Source organism: Eptatretus burgeri, chromosome 6, assembly GCF_056783735.1.
Source record: "Eptatretus burgeri isolate ZD-2024b chromosome 6, Ebu_testis_v1, whole genome shotgun sequence".
Taxonomy (NCBI): domain Eukaryota; kingdom Metazoa; phylum Chordata; class Myxini; order Myxiniformes; family Myxinidae; genus Eptatretus; species Eptatretus burgeri.
The window spans coordinates 65,510,180-65,535,692 of record NC_140966.1 but is presented as its reverse complement, the minus strand read 5'-3'; the positions used below and the strand labels follow the sequence as shown (position 1 = coordinate 65,535,692).

General features: G+C 42.9%; 1 protein-coding gene across 15 annotated transcripts in view; it reads right to left on the bottom strand.

Annotated features, from left to right (window-relative positions):
• The window catches only part of PATJ (PATJ crumbs cell polarity complex component), a 222,761-nt gene that overhangs the window by 147,030 nt on the left and 50,218 nt on the right, over positions 1-25,513 (bottom strand). For all 15 annotated transcript variants that reach the window (XR_015059284.1, XM_085885456.1, XM_085885451.1 and 12 more), the window contains 6 exons: positions 23,197-23,334; positions 22,550-22,747; positions 21,726-21,834; positions 21,084-21,163; positions 8,425-8,697; positions 1,975-2,158 (listed from right to left, as the gene is read on the bottom strand). Coding sequence is in view for 14 of the 15 variants with exons in the window: in XM_085885456.1 (XP_085741582.1) it covers positions 1,975-2,158; positions 8,425-8,697; positions 21,084-21,163; positions 21,726-21,834; positions 22,550-22,747; positions 23,197-23,334 (982 nt within the window). In the remaining variant the exon portion in view is untranslated. The remainder of the gene's footprint in view (positions 1-1,974; positions 2,159-8,424; positions 8,698-21,083; positions 21,164-21,725; positions 21,835-22,549; positions 22,748-23,196; positions 23,335-25,513) is intronic.

Below are 25,513 nucleotides of genomic sequence, written 5' to 3'. Positions count from 1 at the left end.
AATGCAGTCCGATGCCTCACATTGCTATCCACACTGTCTGCCTATGGCATCATGTGGCTTTCGACGAAATCCTTGAATCTCCTCTCCATGTTGAGGCTGGAGTGCCCCAAGGCAGTGTTCTGGGCCCAGTCCTATTCCTCATAAATGATCTCACCGACTCTGGAAAATCTCCTTTATATATTTGCTGACTACTCCACCCTCTGCCATGACATCCCTCTCCTTCAGATAGACTTTCCTGTTTGTGTTATGGCAGCTATCATTTCTTGGAAGCACGGCTGTGCCATTGATGCTGTGCCCCCTCCACCAGTACACTGGTACTCATTTCGCCAACCTCAGAAGCATGACAGGCTGAGTCAACCCCACTTGGTGTTACATCAGCAGTCATCAGGGCTCAAACTCAGGACCCTAAGATCCTAAACCAGCCACCCTAACCACGAAACCAACACCAGGCTTTCAGATCGGCAGGCTGCAGCCTCTTCCCTCTCTTCAGATCATGACAAAAATCGCAAGAAGATCAAACACTTGGAATATGTCTTTCATTCCAGACAAATGTCACACACTCTCTATCTCTCTCGAGAAGGACCATATGGCAAACACTCCCATCTAATTTATTAACAATCCTCTTGAGGAAGTTCCACTCGAAACACCTGCGTCTCACCATGAGCCATTATCTTTCTTAGGCAAATCACATTTCAAAATTAGTTTCCAAAGCCAGTCCCCGAATGGGCATCTTGAGTCGTACAAAGTCCTTCCTGAGCACAGCTCAACTCCTACCCACATTTAAAGGCATTCATCCACCGCTTGATGGAGTACTCCTTCCCCTTGCTTAGCTTGACACCATGTAAACCATGGCCTTCAAAATTATGGAAATGTGCTGTGAAGCTGAATCTGTGGCTCCATCACTTTCACATCGCAGACAGTAAGGTGGTCTCTCTTCCTTCTTCCACCTCCTTTCTGCTCTTGCACCCTCTGGTCTTTCAGTGCTTTGTCTCCCCCCAGGTTTCTGCAGAGCGAACACGGTCCACCATCAACCCCCTTCTGGTGAAACTCCCAAAATCCAGAATCGCAGTTCACCTCCACTCATTTGTTGATTTTTTTTCCCCCCACCTGTGGAATAAACTTCCACATTCTCTTCAATCCCATTCTTTCCTCCAAGTCTTTAAGACAGCTGTTCACCACCATCTCAGATCATGATATTTTCTTCTCCTGTTAACCCCCACCCCGTGCATCCTCTCCTGCTCTTCATTCCCCCCCCCCACACCCATTGTTTGTCCAAGTCTGCCTCTATCTTGACCTTCAACTCTGCTGGTGGTGTTTCACCTTCTCCTGTTCATTTTGTTCTGTTGCATCCTGATCCATTCAATGTTCTCGCTCTTCCACAAGCCTCGACTCTGCATGCAAAAAACTAATAATAATAATAATAATAATAATAATAATAATAATAATAATAATGCAGACATCTCCCTCACTGTTCTTGTCCTTACAAGTGATGTATCTAAAGCTCTTGCGTAAACTTAAGACATCAGAGCAGTGTGTCATCCTTTGATGATCAAAGATCATCCCTGGGTTGGCACAGGCTAAATATGTCATAAATTGTGTCATACTCTCTTGTCAAAGAAGGGACCTTTTGTTACTCTGGCCCTCGTCACACCATGGCCTTTGCAACTCTCCAAATGTGCAGGGTCGACATTCAGGATCGTTTTGGATATAATTTTGAAGAAGCCAAAAATTTTTAATCTTTGTTACTTTCCAAGTTCTTCATGTTCTTCTTCAGCTTCGGCTATGATTTGACAGATTTTTGTGTGAGTGTTTGTATCGTGGCATTACTTGAAGGTAACAAAATAACAGTGGCCAAAGACTTGTATGCATGCCCTATACATGCAAGAGAAAAAAAACAATAACAAAACAAAACAAAACCCCAGGATCAGGAGAACGTCATGACTTCAACTATCCCCCCAAACCACCCAAATTCACCAGAAATATATTGAGCACCAGCAACACTTTGAAATGGTTCAGCTCCAACTTGTTCCTCAAAGTCATCAACAGGTATTTCCACTTCCGTGCTGTTTTCCGGTGAGACCAAAGCCACATCCTCGTGCTGCCAGGTACCACTGTCCTTTGTATTGGTCATTGCAACAACACCAAAGGCCATAAATGTCTGTGGAACAGAAGGACATCAATCAGAAATCCACTTCACCTCAAGATAGTTGCCAGCAGTGCAAATCCTACAGACGTATGACTATTTATTTCATGGCCCCCAATAAATCACACTTCATTTTGGGGTCAGCCACAGTAGGTACACCAGATCAACTCACTCAGGCACCAGCTGTAGGCCAGGAATTTAGATTTTTGTCCTGGGTGCCGGCGACAACTCGCCTACTCTTCGCAGAAGACACGGTGTGATCTTTAACATCCACCAACTAATGCGAGCAGACAGGACACCCAGTTTAATGTCTCTCTTAGGGATGGCACACTGTGATAAAGGGTTGTGACGACAAACATAATTCTGACAAGTTTATAGTTGGGTTGAGCATGTACGAGTAACCTTCTTTTAACTGCCTAGGCAGCTAAAGGTAAGGGCATGACCTCTGCACCATCCTGCTGCAACTATTAATAACAAGAGCTCAAGTGAGGACAATATACGCCCGAACAAGAAGGTATATACAGAATTGTGCTACTACATGGAAAACAGCATCCTGGTTGCCATGGCAACCACTTTAGATGACGAACGTATGTCACGACACACCATCTCCACAGTCTGCACCTATGCACCAAATATGAAACGTGAAAGTTGAAAACTTTGGGAGTTAGAGTGCGGACAGGAATGGACGGACGGACGACCAGAATCACATAATATGCCCCGATATATATATATATATATATATATATATATATATATATATATATATATATATATATATATATATATATATATATATATATATATATATATATATATATATATATATATATATATATATATATATTAGGCGTATAATAACAGGAAATGGAAAACCATATAATTCGGCACCTATAACCCAAACAAGGCAAAGTCCAAATCCAAAGGTTCAACTACCAGCTGGGGTAACACACATGGTGATTTTGAAGTGTGTGGCCCACTGATGGTGCTGCAAGGAGGTAGAAAGTGACATGGCCGTCAGAAAAAAAAACAATGCTTCGGAAGAGGGAAGCGCCTCACCAAACTGGTCATCAGGGGACTGTACAAGTGGAAACTGGTGGGGGTCAAACTTTTATTGATAAAATCGTGCAGACGAAAAGAGTGGGGAACAGGGGAGACAAAGAAAAATAGGCTGATTGAATATCTTTTCCCTTTTCTCTTCTCTTCTCACAAAGGAGAAAGGAACTTCCTACTGTGGTGGCAGTTCAATTACAAGCGGTGCCTCATATCCCTACCCGCTATCTTGTCCACCCATTAGCAATACCTAATCCAAACCCTCTTACTTCCAGGTGACTGCGTCCCCCGTTTGTTCATTCCCTGCTTGTTGTGTCAAACTGTGTTCCAACTGTCAGTCCGTTGCCTTTTTACCTCCATCACCTCCCTCTTCCATGAGCCTAGATTTGGGATACAAAAGAGAAATGAAGAAAGGCAAGGGAATGTATGGGGCAGTGGGGGAGCCTTGGGTCGAAAATCCACCTTTGTGCACGTGTATCTGGTGTAGGCCCTCCAATGCACTGGCCATTAACTTACCCTTCTCGCAGAGATACCATTAACTTACCTTTCTTGCTGAGATACGACTTGGTTACCAATTGTATGCAAAGCAGTGTGACATCACGGTATTACACAGCAAGAGAAATAAATACAAAGGCCCCACAACCAGACAAGAAAATAATAAAATGAAGAAAATAATAATTGAACAGTATTACTCCAGCTTAATGCGAAATATTTACATCCAGGTAATACAAAGTTCGAAATTAAAATAAAATTAAAAAAAAAAACAGAAAAAAAATAACGATAATTGCAAATAATCAATGAACCATGGCTCGTATCGCAATGCTCACCAAGGCACACCGACAGCCTGTGGAGCTTCTATCATGTGGCTGATAGGAAGTGAAGTGCATGAAAATTTGGCAAAGGAACTCAATTTAAAGTTGCACATGATCCAAACTCATCAGGATTGGGTATGAAATTGAATTTCACCACCAGGAGTACGAGACTATCTCACTGAAGGATGCGTGAGCTGAGGTTATTTGCAGCACAGTAAGAATAATAATAAAGACCAGCAGGTACCTGTGGAAACTCCACGCAATGTACAATGTGACAATATCATGCAAAGAAGAGTAAACGCATCATGGGGATTTAATCTTGTCCAGCTGCGTTTAAAGATTTTAATTTAAAGCATTTATTATTTAAGAAGGTGTGAATTCAATATTAAAGTCGACATTTCAAATATTTAAAGCACATAATTAAATTCAAAGATGTTGCTTTTTAAAAATTAACCCCACCCTCCCCAATCTTAAACTGCCCCCCCCCACCCCAACTCCAAGTCCTCAACTCCCCCAACCACAAGCCCTCAACTCCCTCCCCCTCCCCCCAATACAAAGACGTCAATTCCACCCCCACCTCGCATCAATAGGGTTGGGCATACAACCATACTTTCTTTGAAAGTAGTGGTTTTTATGGCCAAATTTCACGCTGATCACGAAGCCGTTGAACTTTTTGACATAGGATGATGTCTTGGGTTGGTAAAATGCAAAAATTCAAAATGGCCGCCAAATTTACCCACTTTTCAGGTAAAATTTGATAATTATGGCTTACTAGGGCATGATGTCTTCATAAGACATCATCCTAGGTCAAAAATTTCAACGGATTCGTGATCAGCGTGAAAAATGGCCATAAAAAACTCCTTTGAACGGGACAACAGAGAAAAAGTCTGTGTGCCCAACCCTAGCATCAAATCCTCAACTTCCCCCTCCCCTCTCCCCTCAACCCCAAATCAAGAGTTCAGGATCATATCCATGGATATATCTCAGGCATTAGACATTCTGGCATCCTACTTCGCTTGTCAACCTCTCTGCTTGTGGCAAACAAGGCCGACCTGGATTTTTGACATTTCCTCCATTCACAATGTCAGTTTGTAGAGATAAACAGAATCCTTTTCTCTTCTCTCTTAGTGGAGGATGGAGTGCCTCGGGCATTCATGGGTCCGGTCTTATTCTTCATGTGCATAAACGACTTATCCAATGTTCTGGTGTGTCTGTGTGTTGGGTAGTCGATCTAGTCTACCCTTATTATCAGTATTTCCGTCGATATGTTTGTCTGTCTGTCTCTGTTCGGTCCAGTGCTCCGTTAATACAATGGCGATTTCGATGAAACTTGGTTGGTAGGTTGATACCATGACCTAGTTGTGTGCAAATGAGAACCGTTGCTATGGACACCACCGTTGCCGAGAAACGGGACTTTGAAATTTTCAAAAAAAAATCTATTTTTTTTCCCTCCGAAAATCAAAAATCGGGCCACGAGCGACTGTGGGCAGTACATTCAGCCATATTGTCAAAAATTTCCAGCAGGATCCTATGAAAACTGTCGGAGAAGATAGACTTTGAATGAACCCTGGTCGAAAACAATAAAACAAAACGAAGTTCATTATATCTCAGAGACTATGAGTCAGATATACATGAAACTGGTATGGTAGGTTCATGGTATGTCCTAGTTATGTGTGAGAAAGAACCGTTGCTATGGACGCTTTTGTTGGCTAGTAACGGCTGAAAAACGACTAAATTCGACTTGATCGGCTACCCATGTCCGCCTACCGGCTTGTCTGTGTGTCTGTATCTGTCTTCCTTTTTGGGAAATGATTTCTCATTGTGCTGAACAGCACTCATCGCACTGAAAGGCATGGAGCAGCTGCATCATTTTCTGCTGATGTACAAATTATCGGCTGGCAAATGGAACAAGTCTTTCAACCCTGGCAAATCTCATAATCTAGCCCTGTCTACATGACAATACAAACTATATCTTTGTCCGCAGAATCTGGGACGATAGTCAAACAAGCAACACCCATTTCCCCTGTCAGCCATTGGAAAGGATTCAGTCTGTTCTATTGAACCGATAGGCTAAGAAATCAGTCACGACTGGGGTGACCATTTATCAAAGCCGACACCCAAATGCAGCTGCAGACTTGGCATCCTCCACCGTTGTGATTAATCAAAATATCAGATATACTCAGAGCCAGCAATGTCTTTGATCATAGCTCAATCGAGTACTGCTCTTCCATATGAGCTGCTGCACTCATATCACATCCCCATCCTGGATTTTGTGGAATTTTTAGCTGTCAACATTGGTTGCATCACCCACAATGAAGCAGAAGCAAAGGGCTTGTTGATGTCAGTGTAGAAAGGTTTGTGGCCTGTCTTTTACTTCTTCCCTTCCATTCTTGCTCCCTCTGCTCTGTCCTCTGAGCCTCCCTAGTTCCTCCAACATACATTATTTATATATTTTTAAATTTTTTCCAGTTACTCCCTCCATTTTAAACCCCCAAAATCAAGACGTTATACCTCCCTCCACCTTTTTGATCCTCCTTTCTGCAGTTTGTGGAGCTGCTTTCCTGAGGCTATTCAATCCCACTCTTCCCTCCAAAGCTTCAGGTTTGTGGTCAACCACCATCTCATGCCATGGTCCATTCCTACTGATGTTTGTAACACCTATTATAACCCCTTTCTTGCAGGTTTCTGCATTTCCCATGTCCCTCTTATCTCTCCTGGTTCATCATTGCCCTTGTTTATTGTGTCTGGCTGTTTTTACCTTCGCCACCGAAGGTGGGTGGAGGTTATGTTTTCAGCCACGTTTGTCTGTGAATAGATTATCTCAAAAAGTTGTGGACGGATTAGAATGAATATTTGGTGGAGAGGTTGGGTATGTGACAAGGACGAAATGATTAGACTTTGGTGAAGATCCAAATCTGGATACTACAATTTTTAAGTGATGCTTCACAAAAACGATATTTTGCACGAGATCTCAAAAAGTTATGGATGGATTCGGCCGAAACTTGGTGGACAGGTTGGGTGTGTGAGAAGGACGAATGGATTTGATCTTGATGAAGATCCGAATCCATATCCAGAAACGAGACTTTAATTTCTTTTTTTTTCAACTGATTCTTCACCATTGAGAGATGGGTCCAAAAATGATAATCAGGTATCCCTCGTTTAACGCGGGGTCGCATCGTGAAGATTCGCTACAACGACTAGTCTCATTTAGGACTACTCATCAATTAACAAGGTCTTCATTCGCTGCAGCGAAGGAGCCATCAAAGTGTCATGGTGATTGTGCAATGTCACTACCGTGGCGACGATAAGTAAAATACGTTTTTCCACCGATTAACTTTTCAATGGGGGGATTAACTTCTGAGAAGGCTTGCGAATAATTATCTTTTCAGAATGAAAGGGTTAAAAAAAAAAAAAGAATAACCATCTCCTCCACGACCTGCCACTGCAGCCTTCTTGTACAGATACATGGACTCAGATCGTTTTGGTAAGTGTCACAACTGAATTAACTTCATTATTGTGGTACTGTCTCTATTGTTAGGTGAATATTAATATTATAACGTCACTTCAAACTAAAACCATCTTTATACCAAACATATAGCTTTGCTTTTAGACCCCCCCCCCCCCCCAAAAAAAAAACGAAGGTAAGGAAGCAAAGTGTAATCTTTCCCATTAGAAATAATGGAAACTGAGTTCCTGCATAATGAAGGTTCACATAACGAGGAGTTGTAAAAGTACTTCACCACCTCGTTAAGCGGGGGATACCTGTATAGCATGCTATCGCAAAAGGTTGTCGACGACTGATGACAAAACAATGTGGATGAGATGGTCAGGACACAAAAACGAGCAGATTAGATTTTGGTTCAGGTCTGTATCCAGATCCAGCCCATCAGTGGGATACAAAACGTAAACTCTTCAGCCTCGCGGAGGTACGCGATCTACCAAGTGCCGTTGTAGTTTTTTGTTCTGTCACCTCACTCTTCCATGAAACAAGGAAAAGGAAAACAATACAAATTGGCACCTATAACCTAAACAAAGTAAAGTCGACATACAAAAGGTTTGAGTAGTAGCTGGAGTAACACTTGGTGATTTTGAAGTGTCAGGCCCACTGGTGATGCTGCAAGAGGTCAAAAGAGTGACATGGCTGTCAGAAAAAAAAAATGCTTCAGAAGAGGGAAGAGCCTCATTATTACTCACCTCACCACATGACACACATACCTGAAGATTTATGAATGAATGCCACATTATGCAAAATGAAAAATATACCTTAAAGTGTTCCAAAATATGAGGGCAAACTGTCGGTTAAAGACTTTTTTTTTGGCAAGGCACAGCTACACTCAGTATAATGGTTTGAGGGATACCCAAAGCAAGACTTTGAAGTTATAAAATAGCATTTGGAATAATGTTGAACTGTTTACTCACCTGAGTGGTGGGTTGCTTCGGAAAGGGCAAAGTGGAAACAGAAACGTCTGCATCTTCTTCAACACTGTCAAACTCTTCATCTACAGACTGTTCGTGCACGAGAGTGAGGGTGTTCATGCTGTGGTCCAGCCCATCCAACGTGTCAAGGTTCTGACTTTCCTGTTGATCTTCCTTCTTCGGTCTAGCCAGTGTGAGGCACACTGTTTGGTCAGTGTTCCGAAGTGTCTGAATGGCATCCATTCTGCTCATGGAACCAATTCTTGTTCCATTTACCTGGCAGGAGACAAGAGTTACTGCATTAATATTATTATTATTGTTACGAAAACGATTCCAACATTTGTCATGGTTATAGCATAGAGAATTGCAATCAGACCATTTAATATATATCAAAAGACCCTGACATTCATGGCATTTTTCAGGAACGTTTCTCCCCTGCGGATGTCGGGACATTGTTTCAATGAGAAAAAGGGCGATAAGTTCCTGGTGGTTCGTAATTCATAAAGGAAAATTTTGAAATTGTACGAACACGAATGCACATGATTGGTTTCATAAACAATCCGAACAAATAACCCCCCCCCAAAAAAAAAAAAAAAAAAACAGCAGCAGGTACTGTTACGATGACGACGACGATGATGATTTTAGAATCCAGTGAACTCCTCTGAAGAGGACGCAGGTGAAGGTGCTGATGAGTCGTGCACTGAAAGGGATGCAGGTGAGGGAGCTGATGGTGTTATGGACGAAAAGCTGGAGCAAAAAAACATGGGTAATGGACAGCTGTTTTGCTGAGTGCTGCAGGTTTCTGTGGAGGTCCTTGTAGGGAGCAAAACATCATCCAACCCACTCTTGAACCAGAGGTACCGCTCCGTCACTGGGTCAGCATCTTGCAACCGGTCAGCGACTGCCCTCAAATCCTGCAGCACCTCAATCAGGAACTTCATGGTCAGGTTGGGCCTCAAACACCTCTTTCTCCTCTTCACTGCCCTCCTCTTCCTCATTGGAAACCTTGATGGTCTTCAACTCCTCCTCAGTCAGTTCCTCCAATTCCTCAAGCCCCATATCGTCAAAGCCTTCATCTCCCAACTCCCGTGTCAACCTGGAAATGTTCGGCCTCTCTTCTGTGGTGTCGGGAAAACCTCTGAAGTTGTTGACTGCCTGTGACCATAGGTTTTGCTCACAAGTGTTGATGGTGGAGGCCTTCACTTCAACCAGCAAGTCTTTGATGGCATTGATGCAGTGTGCTATGTTGAACTCCTTCCAACATTTCCCAATTGTAAGTTCAGGGTCTGACTCCATAGCATCCAAGATGCGACGGAAGGTGCGGTGGGAATAATAAAGTTTTGAACGTCGAAATTACCCCTTGGTTGAGCAGTTGGATCAGGGAGGTGATGTTGGGTTGCAGGAAGATGGCCTCAACATTGGGATGGGTCACTTTCAGCACCGCGGGGTGGCCAGCAACGTTGGCCACCAGCAGGAGGTCCTTGAAGAAGTGGTTCTTTACTGCCAGGTACCTCTCCACTTGAGGGACAAAACAGTTGTGGAACCATTCCATGAAGATGACAGCTGTACCCACACCCTTCTGTTGTCCCTCCAAAATAAGGGCAGAGTGTGCTTATTTTTGGCCTTGAGAGCATGTGGGATTAGGGAACGGTACAGCACCATCGGTTTGATCATGCAGTCCCCTTTGGCATTGGTGCAAAAAAGAAGAAATCACTGATCCTTTGCAGCCTTGGACCCCAATGCTGTCCTCTCTCTCACTTTGAGATGAAAGTTCTCGTGGCTATTTTTTTTCCAGAACAGGCCGGTCTCGTCTGGATTGAAGACCAGCTCTGGTATGCCCCTTCTTCACAAGGAGCTACGCGAGTTGAGCAGGGAAAGTTTCAGCTGCATCGTGGTCCGCTGAGGCATGCTCGCCTGTGAGCTTCACATTGTGGAGACCATACCGCTTCTTGAAGAGGTCAAACCATCCCCTGCTAGCTACGAAGGGTCAGAGGCCACTCGTAAACACATCACTTGTACCCTCATCACTAAGTGCATCACTCGTGTTTGCAGCACCACCCACACCAATCAGATGATCGTACATGCACTTTGCCTTTTCATGAAGCAGAGATCCACTTGAAGGCATGTTTTTCTGGGCATTGTCATCTTACCACATATTTAATATCTTCTCCATTGTTTCTATGTGAATATCTCTGACCTGGTAACCACTTTGGTGATGGGTACTACATTAACTGCGACACTTTCACGAATCCCCTTGTTTCTGTTTTTTTTTTTTAATGTAACGGACAGTCGACTCGCTCACGACAGAATGCCTGCCCACACAGGCCACACTCTCACTTTTTGATAGTCGGTCTAGTTGCTGCACTTTGTGGCTCAGGCTCATGACTTTTTTTTCCTGCCTCTTGAGAGCAGACATATCTCCTGCACTACTCTTACACTTCGGAACCATGATCAAACAAGGAGTGCAAAAGTCTATGAGCACGAGGAACCACAGCAGGTTAAGGCAGCGGGACAAGAAGGAAGAATGAGACCCAGGACACCCTGCGCATAAGTAGCCATGCAGGGGTTGTGGGTAGATGGAGGAGAGGTGGGTAATCTGACCATTGTTTGTGGGGGATGGTGGTGGGAGTGGTTTATGCGCTCAAAGAGCTGCTTTATGTGTGTGGCTGGTGGAGGGTGGATTTAGATATGGTTTGAGAGCAGCTTTATGCACGTGGCTGGTGGGAGATGGCTTTAGAGCTACTTCATGCACGCTGCTAGTGGGAGATGGTTTATGCGCCCGAAAAAACTGTGATTAGCTGAAGCACAGGGGCCGTGGATGTAGAAGCAGGTCACATTTTTCTAAACTGTGAATACGCGAGGTCTGCGAATGTTGTGTCTGCAAATGTCGGGGTTTCACGGTATACATATATTTTTGTACATATTGTTGAGGCTCGTGGAAGAGCTAGTATTAGTATTTGGTAAATGCTGCTCAAAAATTCACTCACCGTCTATTACAAGTACTCATAATGCAAGGGTGAGGGGGGAATCTCCTTTGCTTGAACAGCCTCGGCTTTCAGTTAGTGATCTTCAAATAAAATTACAAACATGAATTTTATTGGTCGAAATGACGCAAAATTTCCTAATTTTTGTCCAAGTACTGCGAAATGAAAAGTTTTTGAAAGTGATAATAAGGAGATTTGTGTTCCACAGTGTTCAAGTACAGGTATATAATTAAATTAAAATACAGATTTAAAAGGTTGTATATATATATATATATATATATATATATATATATATATATATATATATATATATATATATATATATATATATATATATATATATATATATATATATATATATATATATATATATATATATATATATATATATGGGAAGTTTACCACCGTTGATGCAGGGATCTTTTCATAATACCTTATTTAACGTTACATTAGTTGTTCATGCCTGTTTGTGTCCTCTATAATGCCGCTAAAAACCTGTTTGGAATGGTTTTCAATTTTGTTTGACTGCCAGACAGGCAGACAGACTACAAAAAAAAAAAAAAAAAAAAATCATCTCTCACTGCGTATGCGCAATTGGGACAAATTCAGAGCCAAATTACTGTTAAACTACAGGTTCGGTTTCCAATTCATGTTCCGATTTGTGATCAAAATATAACTTTCAATAGAAATCAAGTTGTTCCTCGAGCGTAAGTGCTGTTTGTACATGGACAGACAGAGACAGACAGACAAAGTGAACCAATTGCTTAACACCACTTTCCACTTCGCGTGCGTGGGGTAAAAAAAAAATAAAAAAAAAAAACGTATGTTGTGGTACTTTAAAACAAGAAAGGCTTTCCCAACTACCATCATCTTATGTTATTGCATATATATTTTAAAATACAAAGCACTTGTGAATGTGATCTTGTTTTAATAACAATACATTAATATTTTTCACTTATGAACTTAAAATTTTTTTTTTTTTTTTGAAAACTTGCTGTTCTCAGAATGAGTAAATTTTTTGTATCTTAGGATGAGAACACGCATTCAAAAGCATAAGTTCTTCCATCTTTATGCAATCTAACAAAACATATCCGCAGCCTGCACAAAGCTCAAAGGGTTTATGTTTTTAAATGCGTTATTGTCCCAGCTGCCTATCAGGATTTGATTGCGTGGACCACAGACAGGATAGCGTGTTAGACTTATTCTGTTGGCCAGCGCCCACGCGGCAATATCCGGCACGTCACGTGCTTCCCGGTCCCACAACACTGAAGGGCTCGATACCTGATTGAAGATGAGATGGCTCGACACAAGAAAATATTTTCGACATCATGTTGCGAAAGCAATCATTATGTTTTTGAAGAAAATCTGAATGAGTGAAATGAAAAGGATAAAATCTTCCAAATTAAAAATATGTGATAAACTCGAATTGCCAACTGAATGGCAGACAATTCAGTTTGTAAAGATGCTTTAACTGTACAAGTGCTGAATTTTTCCAGAACGCAAAATGAATAAAACGTCTGTATCTAATATATAAAAAGATAAAGAAGAAAGTTTTTTGTTGCCAACGGAGAGCGTATTGCATTCGAGTCCGTTTGTCTGTCTGCAGAGAATGTGTTTTTCTCTGCAACCGCTCGTCAGATTGACGCACCATTTTCACCATCGGAGCGAGTACTCATAGAGAATGTATAATGATAATTATGACATCATAGGTCATGTGGTGTAGCAGTCACGAAGGAAAAGAAGGAAAAAAAAATTGGACCTCGATCTCTGAAACCGTACCATGGAAAAAAATTGAATCTTGGTACACGGCAAGTACTCTTCATGAGGAATAAGTGTGAAATATTTTTTTATGATGTCACATGGCTTCATAATGATGTCACATTGCATACATAGAATGCTACATCTGATCAGGATGAAAATTTTTGAGGGTAAACTCAGGATAAATTGGTCCACAGAATAAAAAAAAGTGATGACATCGGTCATGTAGTTCAGCAACCTTTTTTTTTTTTTTTTTTTTTTTTAAACCTTCACAAATATTCCCTGAAATGGATGAACAGACTGAGGTGAAACTTTACACATATGACTGCCTATCCAATGGGAACAAAGCGTTCACACCTGTGACATCATAGGTGACATGGTTTAGCAGCCTTATTGGATTTACCCCCAAAAAACCTATAAAAATCTTCTTCTCCAGAACAGCTGGACAGATCGAGGGGAAACCTCTTACACATATTCCCCAAGCATTGGGGATACCAGGGTGTTCACAAATAATTGATGTCATCTGGTCTCGCAGCCATATTGGATTGAGTAACAATTCGAAAATATATTTCTCTTGAAACGCTTCATCAATCGACGTGAAACTTCACAATTATTATCTAGGAGTGATCGGGAATACGTTTTAAATTTCAGCCTGTTCCGATGCATGGTTTGGCAGCGAGAATTATTTATTATTTTTGAAACTGGTTTATTTTTTGAATTTTTTTTTTGAGTAAGGCTCATTTGACTGCTCCTGGATGGGTTTGAAGGTAGAGTAGTTGCAGCTGAAACCCAAATCCGATTGAGGTTCATCCTGATGACCTCATCTTCGCTTTTTGCTTGTTCAGGTTCCTTCTGATTACTCCAATGCAGAACTGTACCCATTTGGTCTTCCATTTGATTTGAATTAAATTTATTTTAATCCCATTCTGAATTCAATTGAATCATAATAAACGTCATAGGCCAGGGTCAGGTGCCCGATCAAAGCGGGGTTGCATCAAAGCGGGACGTCTTGGAACTCAGTGATCACTGACAGCAGTTTTACTGTAAAGTGGTAGTTCTAGTTACGTCTCTTATTAATTATGGACTAGCATATCCCCGTGCTCCGCACAGAGTTGAATGGGTGACAAAATGTGGATGAGGCATAATAGTTGATGTTATGGGAAGCTGGGGAGGGTGTCATTAGGGATGTGATGCACTATGGTTACCTGTCCTTAGTTTTCTAAAGGACCTCCCTGTAGATGTCATTTTGGGTGAGTGTCTTGTTGCTGAATAGTCATTGTGAGGAATTATTGTCCACTTTGATAGATATATAGGAGTAACCTCTTGCACGTGAAAATGCAACATATAGTTGGCCATGGGAGAACACGGGGGCTGGGGGGTATATTCTGAGTTTGTCAAATGTTTGGCCCTGGGATTTGTTTATGGTCATCGAGTATGCGAGTCTGACTGGAAATTGCATCCTCTGCAGTGTGACTGGAAGGTTGGTGTCTGATGGGGCAAGTTTAACATGATATAGGCCGAACCCTAGACTGAACAGGAGCAGAGGAGGGTGACCGAGAATCAGAATGCAAATTTCAATGAACGGCACTTTTTGGCACACATCCGACGATCGAACACTGCTGGACGCTTTAATTTGAAGACCACACACGCAAGACACAACACAGGTAATGATGGCGGTTGAGAAACGTCAAATTACGCGCAGACGTTAATGGAAATAATATATTTTTAAAACAAATGTTTACTTTATATACAATGTTTCTTGTTACTTTTTTGTGTCAAATTCACCTTCTGAGGTAGTCAGCATGTGCAGAAGAGGGTTTTACATTGCAGACGCTGTTTTCTAGGAGTGGCATTACGCCTCTCGGCGGTGACGGTCTGTCGACGACAGATGTGATGACGTCAGCGAATGACCGATGATGTCATGACGGAATTACGCCTCTCAGTGGTGATGTCACACGTCGCCATGCAAACTAACATAAAAATTAGAAAACCGCCCAAAATTCCTAAATGTGTCCGTCTGGCACGATCTCACATGGCCCATGCTGTTCATTCGACCACGGAGCACCCGCATGCCGAAAGTGGTGACAATCCGTCTGGCAGTTTTGGAGGAGATGCATCAAATTACACGCAGACGTTAAGAGAAATAATATATAGATTACAAAAACACAAGTTAAGTTCCAGTAAACAAACACCACACAAAAGTCATGGTGAGGGTCTGCAATCCCCAATTGCTCTTGTTATTGTTCAATTATGCATTCAGACCCCACATGAACCAGTTCAACCAAACTCTACAAGGCCTCCTCTTTCATCCAGAGGAAAGTCAAGGGCTATGTTTGGCTAAAATAAAATAAAAATTGAAAAAACAAAATCACATATTCAGGCCTGATCGGGTCTTGTACCAATTCACTGTCTGGGGGGTTGTTTTTTGTCCCCCCCCACCCCCCAGGAGCAATCGAGTAAGATGTATTGTGAAGATCTCTGTTGAGGTTGTCGTGATTTGTTATATTTTTTTAAAAATAAAAAAAATAAAAAGGAGTAAAATAGGGGAAAGCAGTCCAAAGGCATTTTGCAATGCCAAAGATTGAATTTTTCATACAAAACGAAAAGGCCAATATTCCCTAATTTGTTCTGCAGGAAATAGTTAATAGATATTTCATGGAATTTCCCCGGGCAACGCCAGGAACTTCAGCTAGTTGTTTCTAAGGCAACCACAGGAAGAAACACTTGAATAGGCATAAACAATACAGATAGTTGAACAAAGAAGTGGGCTATGATCCTGGCCAACAGCATGTTCCATTGAGGCCACGATCGTGGCCAACAGCACTCAAACATTTAAACTCCAAAAAAGCTAAGATTGGCTCCTGTGCAATAAAAAGATCCAGCATAAACACATTATGAAAGTTGGCTTCACCACAGCAGGTTCAAAACAGTTGTGCTACGAGGACAATGAAGATAAAATTATCCCACAAGTAAGAATAACGTGTGGGCCCGAGCGGGCGAGAATAACGTGTGGGCCCGCGTGGGCGAGAATAACGTGTGGGCCCGTGCGGGTGAGAATAACGTGTGGGTCCGCGTGGGCGAGAATAACGTGTGGGCCCGCGTGGGCGAGAATAACGTGTGGGCCCGCGTGGGCGAGAATAATGCGTGGGCCCGTGTGGGTGAGAATAAAGTGTGGGCCCGCGTGGGCGAGAATAACGTGTGGGCCCGCGTGGGTGAGAATAACGTGTGGGCCCGTGTGGGCGAGAAAAAAGTGTGGGCGAGAATAATGCGTGGGCCCACGTGGGTGAGAATAACGTGTGGGCCCGCGTGGGCGAGAATAATGCGTGGGCCCGTGTGGGCGAGAATAATGCGTGGGCCCGTGTGGGTGAGAATAACGTGTGGGCCCGTGTGGGTGAGAATAACGTGTGGGCCCGTGTGGGCGAGAATAATGCGTGGGCCCGTGTGGGTGAGAATAACGTGTGGGCCCGTGTGGGCGAGAATAATGCGTGGGCCCGTGTGGGTGAGAATAACGTGTGGGCCCGCGTGGGCGAGAATAACGTGTGGGCCCGTGTGGGTGAGAATAACGTGTGGGCCCGCGTGGGCCCGTGTGGGCGAGAATAACGTGTGGGCCCGTGTGGGCGAGAAAAAAGTGTGGGCGAGAATAATGCGTGGGCCCACGTGGGTGAGAATAACGTGTGGGCCCGCGTGGGCGAGAATAATGCGTGGGCCCGTGTGGGCGAGAATAATGCGTGGGCCCGTGTGGGTGAGAATAACGTGTGGGCCCGTGTGGGTGAGAATAACGTGTGGGCCCGTGTGGGCGAGAATAATGCGTGGGCCCGTGTGGGTGAGAATAACGTGTGGGCCCGTGTGGGCGAGAATAATGCGTGGGCCCGTGTGGGTGAGAATAACGTGTGGGCCCGCGTGGGCGAGAATAACGTGTGGGCCCGTGTGGGTGAGAATAACGTGTGGGCCCGCGTGGGCCCGTGTGGGCGAGAATAACGTGTGGGCCCGTGTGGGCGAGAAAAAAGTGTGGGTGAGAATAACGCGTGGGCCCGCGTGGGCGAGAATAACGTGTGGGCCCGCGTGGGCGAGAATAACGTGTGGGCCCGCGTGGGCGAGAATAACGCGTGGGCCCGCGTGGGCGAGAATAACGCGTGGGCCCATGCGGGTGAGAATAAAGTGTGGGTGAGAATAACGCGTGGGCCCGCGCGAGTAGGGATATAGTATCGGCTCATGGAAGTAAGAAATTCTTTTCTCATGGAAGAGCAAAATTAGTGCATCTATATATCTATAAATGAAAAGCAAGGTCAGTACAGTGAGTGAAGCCCTCCGGAAGACTATATGCCTATGAATCAAGTGCTGTTTGAATGCTGGATGCAGACTACACAAATGTCAACATAATGACGTACTCTTGGAATGTTTGTTTCTACATCAGTTGCCGATTGCACGTGCGTCAATTAAATTCCGTTCTTTTTGAACGTCAGTGGCATCCTGACGTCACACACGTATGTCTATTAATTAGATGCACGGTTTGATGCATTAGACTGTTGAGATCCCTTTGACCGTTGAAGACCTTTCAAGACCAAGACCCTTAAGATCCTTCAAGACCCCAAAAGACCTCAAAGACCCAAAAGTCCCCGAGAATGCAAAAGACTCCAAAGATCCTGATGACCCCAAAGCCCCAAAAGACCTTGATGACACAAGAAGACCCTAAAGACCAAAAAAGACCACGAAGACCTACGTTCCCGAGGACCCCTAAAAACCTAAAAGAACCTGAAGACCCAAAAGACCCTTTCGACCCCTTACACCCTTCAGACAGATTAGGCAGCTTCGACCCTTGACCATTTAAAAGACTTGGACCCTTTTTGTATTACAAACAATTTACAAATAAATATAATATCACCAATATTTAAAATAAATTTGTACAAAAGAAATGTTTTTATTATGATTAGTGTAAATCATGACAACACAGCAAATCTGTGACGTCAATCTCTGCAATGACGTGTGGAGAGGCGAGCGTAGCGAGCGTGTGTGTGTGTGTGTGTGTGTGTGTGTGTGTGTGTGTGTGTGTGTGTGTGTGTGTGTGTGTGTGTGTGTGTGTGTGTGTGTGTGTGTGTGTGTGTGTATATAAAATGCAGACTTTCATTTATATCATCTGTATATGAAATCGGTCAAACTGAAATTTTTACATTCATGACAACTTTTTTTATAGTCAAGATTTGACATTGCAGAATTGATGATTTGCTCAGGAGGGTTACACTTCACCACAATCGCTTGTTAATTCTTCTTTGTTTTTTTTTTTTTTTTCGACACAAGACCGAGGCTCATGGAAACTGACGGAGAGAAAAAAGCAACAAACTGACAGTGGGGGACACAAAAAGCAACAAACTGACAGTGGGGGACACAAAAAGCAACAAACTGACAGTGGGGGACACAAAAAGCAACAAACTGACAGTGGGGGACACAAAAAGCAAGAGAATGACTGAACAGGAAAATATGAGGGACAAGAGAGAAGGAAACACTGCAACCTGCAAGTAAGAGGGTTGGGTTAACTGTGGATAATTGGGATGGGGGCTGTGGGGTACATGAAGATTGTGGTTCATGATGGGGAATGACATGAAACATGAGATGGCAATGCACTGCCTGCTTGAAACGTGGTACAATTCCACCCTCAAAAGGTTGCATGAACTCGAGTGACAGAATTCGACATCAACACTGAAACAACAAAGCAAGGAGTGGATTTTGATGTGAAGGGACATACTGGAGAATAGTTTATGACCGAGTAGTTCAAGCCACTGTCTGCTCTGCTTCAATACCAGAGTAACGGCGATGTGAATGGCTCCTCGATTTAATGCAGACATTTGATGTGGAGTGATAAAGGTCAGAGTTCATTCTACAGCTACCTGCATGTGCATGCCACGAGCATGGCAAGCAGGCAGGTATCAAATCAGAGCGACACCCTAATCCTAAAAATGCGATCGAGCTGCCGCATGTGAAACAGCTGTTGTCTTGGTGGAAGTTTGGGTGTTCCGGAACGTTTTCATTTTTCACGCTTTTGTGAATAAACTGAAACAAATTACATGCAGAAAATGGTGATATATATTACACTTTTGTGAACCATTATTATGATAACGAAACAACTATCCAATAAAAAAAAATTAATGAATTAATTAGTTAATGCAAATAAAATTCACCCCACTTACGAGTGAGGTTATACATTACACCATTTGTAAACGTTGGTTCTGTCTTGGTGAGCTGCACTTGCATGTTTTGATTATTCCGACAGTTCGGGTTATTCACCACTTGGGTTAAAACACGTTTGATCGAGCAATAGGCGAAGAGCATTTCCGGTCCATTCATGCGGTGATATCTGGCGAGCTACGCGTGACTGGTAACCTAGCGACATATCCGGAGAAGGTCCGGTCGATGTGAACGAGTCCCGGCTAATTTGATGCGGACATCTCATGAGTTTGATCCGCTGTTTTCAAGGCAATGCAAATGGATTTACAACACAGTGCTCCTGCGTTGCAGCACTGGAGTATGATCCACAGAGTTGATGCGAAGAGGGGGTTAAGACTCGGCAGGCAGTGTCCACTCCATAATGCTAAAATGTCACCTACCCCCTCCCTCAAGGTTCAATACGACTGCACAATCTAGCAGAATAAATATGTTATTGTTTGCTACAATTGTTGCTGACATGCTTTGAATGTGGTATTGAAAGTAAAGTACTCATACCATCTGTTCTCTCTCTGTCTCTCTCTCTCTCTCCACAGAGCTACAATATATAGGAACTTAACCAAGTACAGTAGAGAAAACGTTTGAGTCACAGTTACAGCCTCACAATCCAAATTGGAGTTAATTGCCAGAGTTAGTAAATTTGTATTAAAAGTGAGATTATATGTCTGGGTTGGGAAAACTTGTTGCAGATTGTCAGTGAACCCTGAAACATGACCTGACAAAATAAAACTACACCAAAGTCAATGGTACGCCATCGCAAATCCAAACATTCCCCACCTAAAGAAAAGTTGAAAGATGGCAAAACGTTCCACCAAGAATGACCGAATATCAAATTTTGAGTTGAAAAAAAATAAATAAATAAATCTTGTTTTGACCACTGTGACCCCAAGTAATCACCCCTGGAACATGAATCGTGGGTGAAATACAAAAAAAAAAAATCTTGTTTTGACCCCTGTGACCCCAAGTACTCACCCCTGGAACATGAATCGTGGGTGAAATACAAAAAAAAATCTTGTTTTGACCCCTGTGACCCCAAGTACTCACCCCTGGAACATGAATCGTGGATCAAATACAAAAAAAATATCTTGTTTTGACCCCTGTGACCCCAAGTACTCACCCCTGGAACATGAATCGTGGATCAAATACAAAAAGAAATGTTGTTTTGACCCCTGTGACCCCAAGTACTCACCCCTGGAACATGAATCGTGGGTGAAATACAAAAAAAAAAATCTTGTTTTGACCCCTGTGACCCCAAGTACTCACCCCTGGAACATGAATCGTGGGTGAAATACAAAAAAATAATCGTTACATATTTCATGCATCTCCCAATGCTCATTGCATGTGCAAAGTTTCATGAAAAGATCGTTTTAAAATGTGTCCACAATTTCATTTTTTCAGTATTTGACCTTTTGACCACACCTCACGACCCTAAGGGGGCAAGGCTACAAATGATGCTGTTCCCCGTACCTTCTCACCATGTAGTGGTCAGAACTCCAAAGTTTGGTGAATTTCTGCACACCCATTTAGGAAGATAAAGCATGATGGACGGACGTCCGGACAGACGGACAGACAGACAAGACAGAGACGCCCGATAACAATGTCGCCCCATTTTCCTAAAAACCATGGGGTAACTAACAAACAAGTGGAAAACCTAAATCAAGCGAAGAAAAGAAAAGTGAAGTGAAAATAAAACAACAGACTTACTGAAACGACACGATCATTCGATTCGATACGACCGTCCTTGTGCGCAGGAGAGCCAGGAACAATGCTTTTGACAAACACGCCTGGCAACAGAAACAAAGAACGAGTCAAACATCTCACTAAAAAATATCATCCACTGGCATTCTGTCCAGCCAACCACTTTATTCATTGCCACGAATCTTCAGGAGGTCCTCTGCATCACCTGCTCATCATCAATTTCAGGCCGGGAGCGGTTACAGGTTTGTAAAGCCACTACTCACAATTGATAGTCAAATTCAACGCACGACATTGCTTTGTCGCAGCAATGAGAATGAGGAATGAGGCACATGCTTTTCCTTACACACGATTCGCATGGTAAATCTGACTTAATGTCTTCAGATTGCTCTTCTATTCCAGCTGTACCATAATCCATCTGCTACCGACAAGTTTTGTGATGCTCATACGCAATAGGATTTTGTCACTCGAAAAATAAAATAAAATATAAAAACATGCAATCAGCCATCATGTTCCAAAGGCAAATCTTTCTTCATGAAGCTTGAAAAAAAAAAAGAGCCCATACAATCCCAAAGTGTTCAGGTATACAGTGCTCGAAAAGTAAAAGTCGCACCATGAAGCCATTCCATTTTTCATGCTGATCACACTTACCTGCATCAGAAGAACTTGACAGGTTGATACCAAATCCGAGCTCGTCTTTACTCAGTTCCACACCAAAGATCTCCATCTCATCATACTCTCCTGAATCTGGGGAAGCAGCCTGCCCCAGGACAAGATGCACGTCCTTATATAACTACCGTTTCAAGCTCCTCATATACACAGGAACGAACAAACTGCTCCCAAGTCTTCAACCAACTCAATACACACCTTTCTCTTACTGGCCTGAAAAATGAAAACCAACACGACCTCAAATTCACCAGGGAATAAAATAAAACCACCAGCTTATCTCCAACTGTCAGAAATTCTCCCATGCTGAAAGAAAATTGAAAAATCTCTAAAATGAACACTAAGCCTAAAGTTATTCGAGATGGATGAAAGCCAAAACTCCCTGTCCAAACTAAACCCTGAGAGGTTGAATTAAATTGATGTTTTCTGTGAAAAGTAACAACACCAACAACAACAAAAACGTAAGAGCACTGCAAAAAGGGTCATCCATCCATCGGGACCACGCTCTGTGCAGAGCATTGGTGCTGCCAAAGCAGTCTCCTGGGCTATTGGGCACAATCCTGGACGGGTCGCCACTATTCATTTTGCCGACCTCAGAAGGATGACAGGCAGGAGCAACCCCACCTGGTCTTAATTCAACAGCCGAGCAGGATTTGAACTCAGGATCCTCAGATCCCAAGCCCACCGCCCTAACCATTAGGCCAACACCAGGCATATAAAAAAGGTCATATTAGTTATTAGGGTAAACTGACTACAGGACTTGATGAGGTTCTTTATAATCTCAAAAAGGAAAAGCACACGGATAACACCTGCATAGGAGATGAGGATGCAGGTAAGTCAGGTATGGCAGGAATGCACCGAACATCAGACGCATGCGGCCTGGAGACTTCGAGCTGAACACGAGTTCCACACTTTCGCAGAATTCCAATCACCTCCGAGCTGTTCAAACCCTGTATATCAGACTCGTCGATACTCAGGATGCGATCACCAATACGAAGCCGGCCATCCTTTAAGCAAACAAAAGACGTGGTGCAAATCATGGCAGGTGGTTAAAGTCAACCCACTTTCAAAGTTTCTACCACCTCAATCTAATCAAGAATGTCCTCACAACTAATATGTGCTGGAAACTGACTCGGAGGGATTATAATGGCATCGAGTTTTACAATGTCACACCATTAATGATAATAGTGCTTGGATGCCATTAGCATACCGCTTGGCACAGAACGAGTTGCAATTAGAAAAAAGTTTCTTACACAGCTGAAAAAGAAAAACTAAGCAAAGGAGATAAATGATGAACACAACAAAATCATTATTTATAAAAAAAAAAAAAAAAAATGCTCATCACTTTCATTTATTTATTTATTAAACAGGTGAAAGTTTGTTTCAAATGCAATAACGACTGGTTTTTTTTAAACCGTGACAGCGACAGAAAAACGAGATCAACCAGAAGCCTCACCTTGTCAGCAACACCACCGGGAAGGATTGTTTTCACCGTTATTCCCGATTCCTTGTTGCCTACGATACCGAAACCCAGGCTTCCTCCAGGATTCATCAACTCGATTACATCCCGTTGCTCCTGCGCGTTCACACCGAGCTAGAAAGAATAAGAAAAGTAGATAAAAGGAAAAGGAAAATTAAATGCGAGGATAAAATGTAAAGTGAAGTGCAGACATCTTCAAAATGACATTTCTGGCGTGCGTAGTCAATTGTTCCCAGTGGGAGACTGCGGAGGCACGGAAGTATCACCATAACGAGTCAAGTCCTATTACTTCAATACCGCACGGCGTGCATTCCGAAAGAGGCTCTCGGCTAAAATGCACACCCCCTCAGTCCCAGAGCTCTGTTGTATTTCCTACATTGTTCGTTTTCACCAAACGTGCTCAACGCAATGCTTACCGGAGGAAACAAAAAATGTTTTAAACCACAGCTTCTCCACTTTGCCCAGACAAGAATAGTTTGCAATGGCATTGCACAACACAATCAAATGGCTTTCTTGCCACCGGGCCTTTTGTGAAATTGCATCATTTTATTATCGTCCATTCCAGGCACTGAACAGTGCGGTTTTCCAGTGATAGCAATAAACTCTTCGCTTGTGCAACAAAATCATCCTTCATGGTCCGCGAGTGGTAAATTTCATTGCGATAACTTACCTTCAGCAAAACAGACAATCCTGAAATAAATCATGAAAAAAAGAATATTTTACATTAAAAAAATAATAATAATAATAATTGCTCATCTCTGCCACTCGATTCCATGGGCACCAATCCCCAAATGGGTGTGCAATAACTCGACGCTCGCATTTAACCTCCGTTTCTGTACAAAATTGAGGCTCATGGAAGAGTATCCATCCATCCATTGGGACCATACTCTGCGCAGAGCGTTGGTGCGGCCTACGCAGTCTCCTTGGCGAGTGGGTACAATCCTGGACGGGTCACCACTCCGACACAGGATACCAGCAAGCTGGCACTCATTTTGCCGACCTCGGAAAGATAACAGGCAGAGTCAACCCCACCCGGTATTAATTCAACAGGCGAGTGGGATTTGAACTCAGGATCCAAGGATCCCAAGCCAACCACCCGAGCCATTAAGCCAACACCAGGCATATAATGTCCACCCTCCTGAGTTAATACTTGGTTTAAGCACCTCTGACAGCAATTACAGCTGTGAGTCTGTTGGGATAGGTCTCTACCAACTTTGCACACCTTGATTGGGCAATATTTGCTCATTCTTCTGCACAAAACTTTTCAACCTCAGTCAAGTTGCATGGGGATCATTGATGGACAGTAATCTTGAAGTCCTGCCACAGAATTTTGATTGGATTTAGGTCAGGGCTTTGACTGGGGCACTCAAAGACATTTATTTTCTTGTTCCTGAGCCACTCCAATGTAACTTTGGCTGTGTGCTTCAGGTCGTTGTCATGCTGAAAAGTGAACTTTGGTCCCAATTTCAGCTTTCTTGCAGAGGGCAGCAGGTTTTCCTCCAGAATTTTTCTGTATTTTGTTGCATCTATTTTCCCTTCACGCCTGGTGTTGGCTTAATGGTTCGGGAGGTGGGCTTAGGATCCCAGGATCCCGAGTTCAAATTCCACTCAGCTGTTGAATTAATACCAGGTGGGGTTAACTCGGCCTGTCATCCTTCAGAGGTCGGCAAAATGAGTGCCAGCATGTTGGTATACTGTTTCTGATTAGCGACCCATCCAGGATTGTGCCAAATAACCAATGAGACTGCTTAAGCAGCACCAACGCTCTGCACAGAGGATGGTCCCAATGGATAGATGGATGGATACTGATCCTTATGGCAGCCATGTTTATTTACCGAATGGAAAGGTTATTTTGACATTTGTTTTCAGTTTATGATACAGTTCAAAAAAATTGAAAGCCACAGACAAGAAAAAAAGAAAACATATAGTCCAGTAGATTTAGAACCCAGAATGGCTGAACCTGAAACAAATTGCAATATATTTTTTTTATTGCTGGATCTTGTTCAGGGGGTCACTCTGAATGTCCCAATATAAAATAGGACAAAATAGGACCAACGGAAGTGCCCTAATTTGCATGAATTCAAAATGGCCACCATTGAGCACTTGGGGGGCTGATATCTCCTAAACTGTGCATTTTAGACCCCATAAATGTATTATTAGCAGATAGGAAAGTGACCCCAAGGAATCCAAATATGTCGTCAAAATTTGTATATGATATCATATATGTCAGAAATGACGTCATAGGCATCATATATGACGTCATAGGTGTCAAACAAATTCAAATCAAATTCAA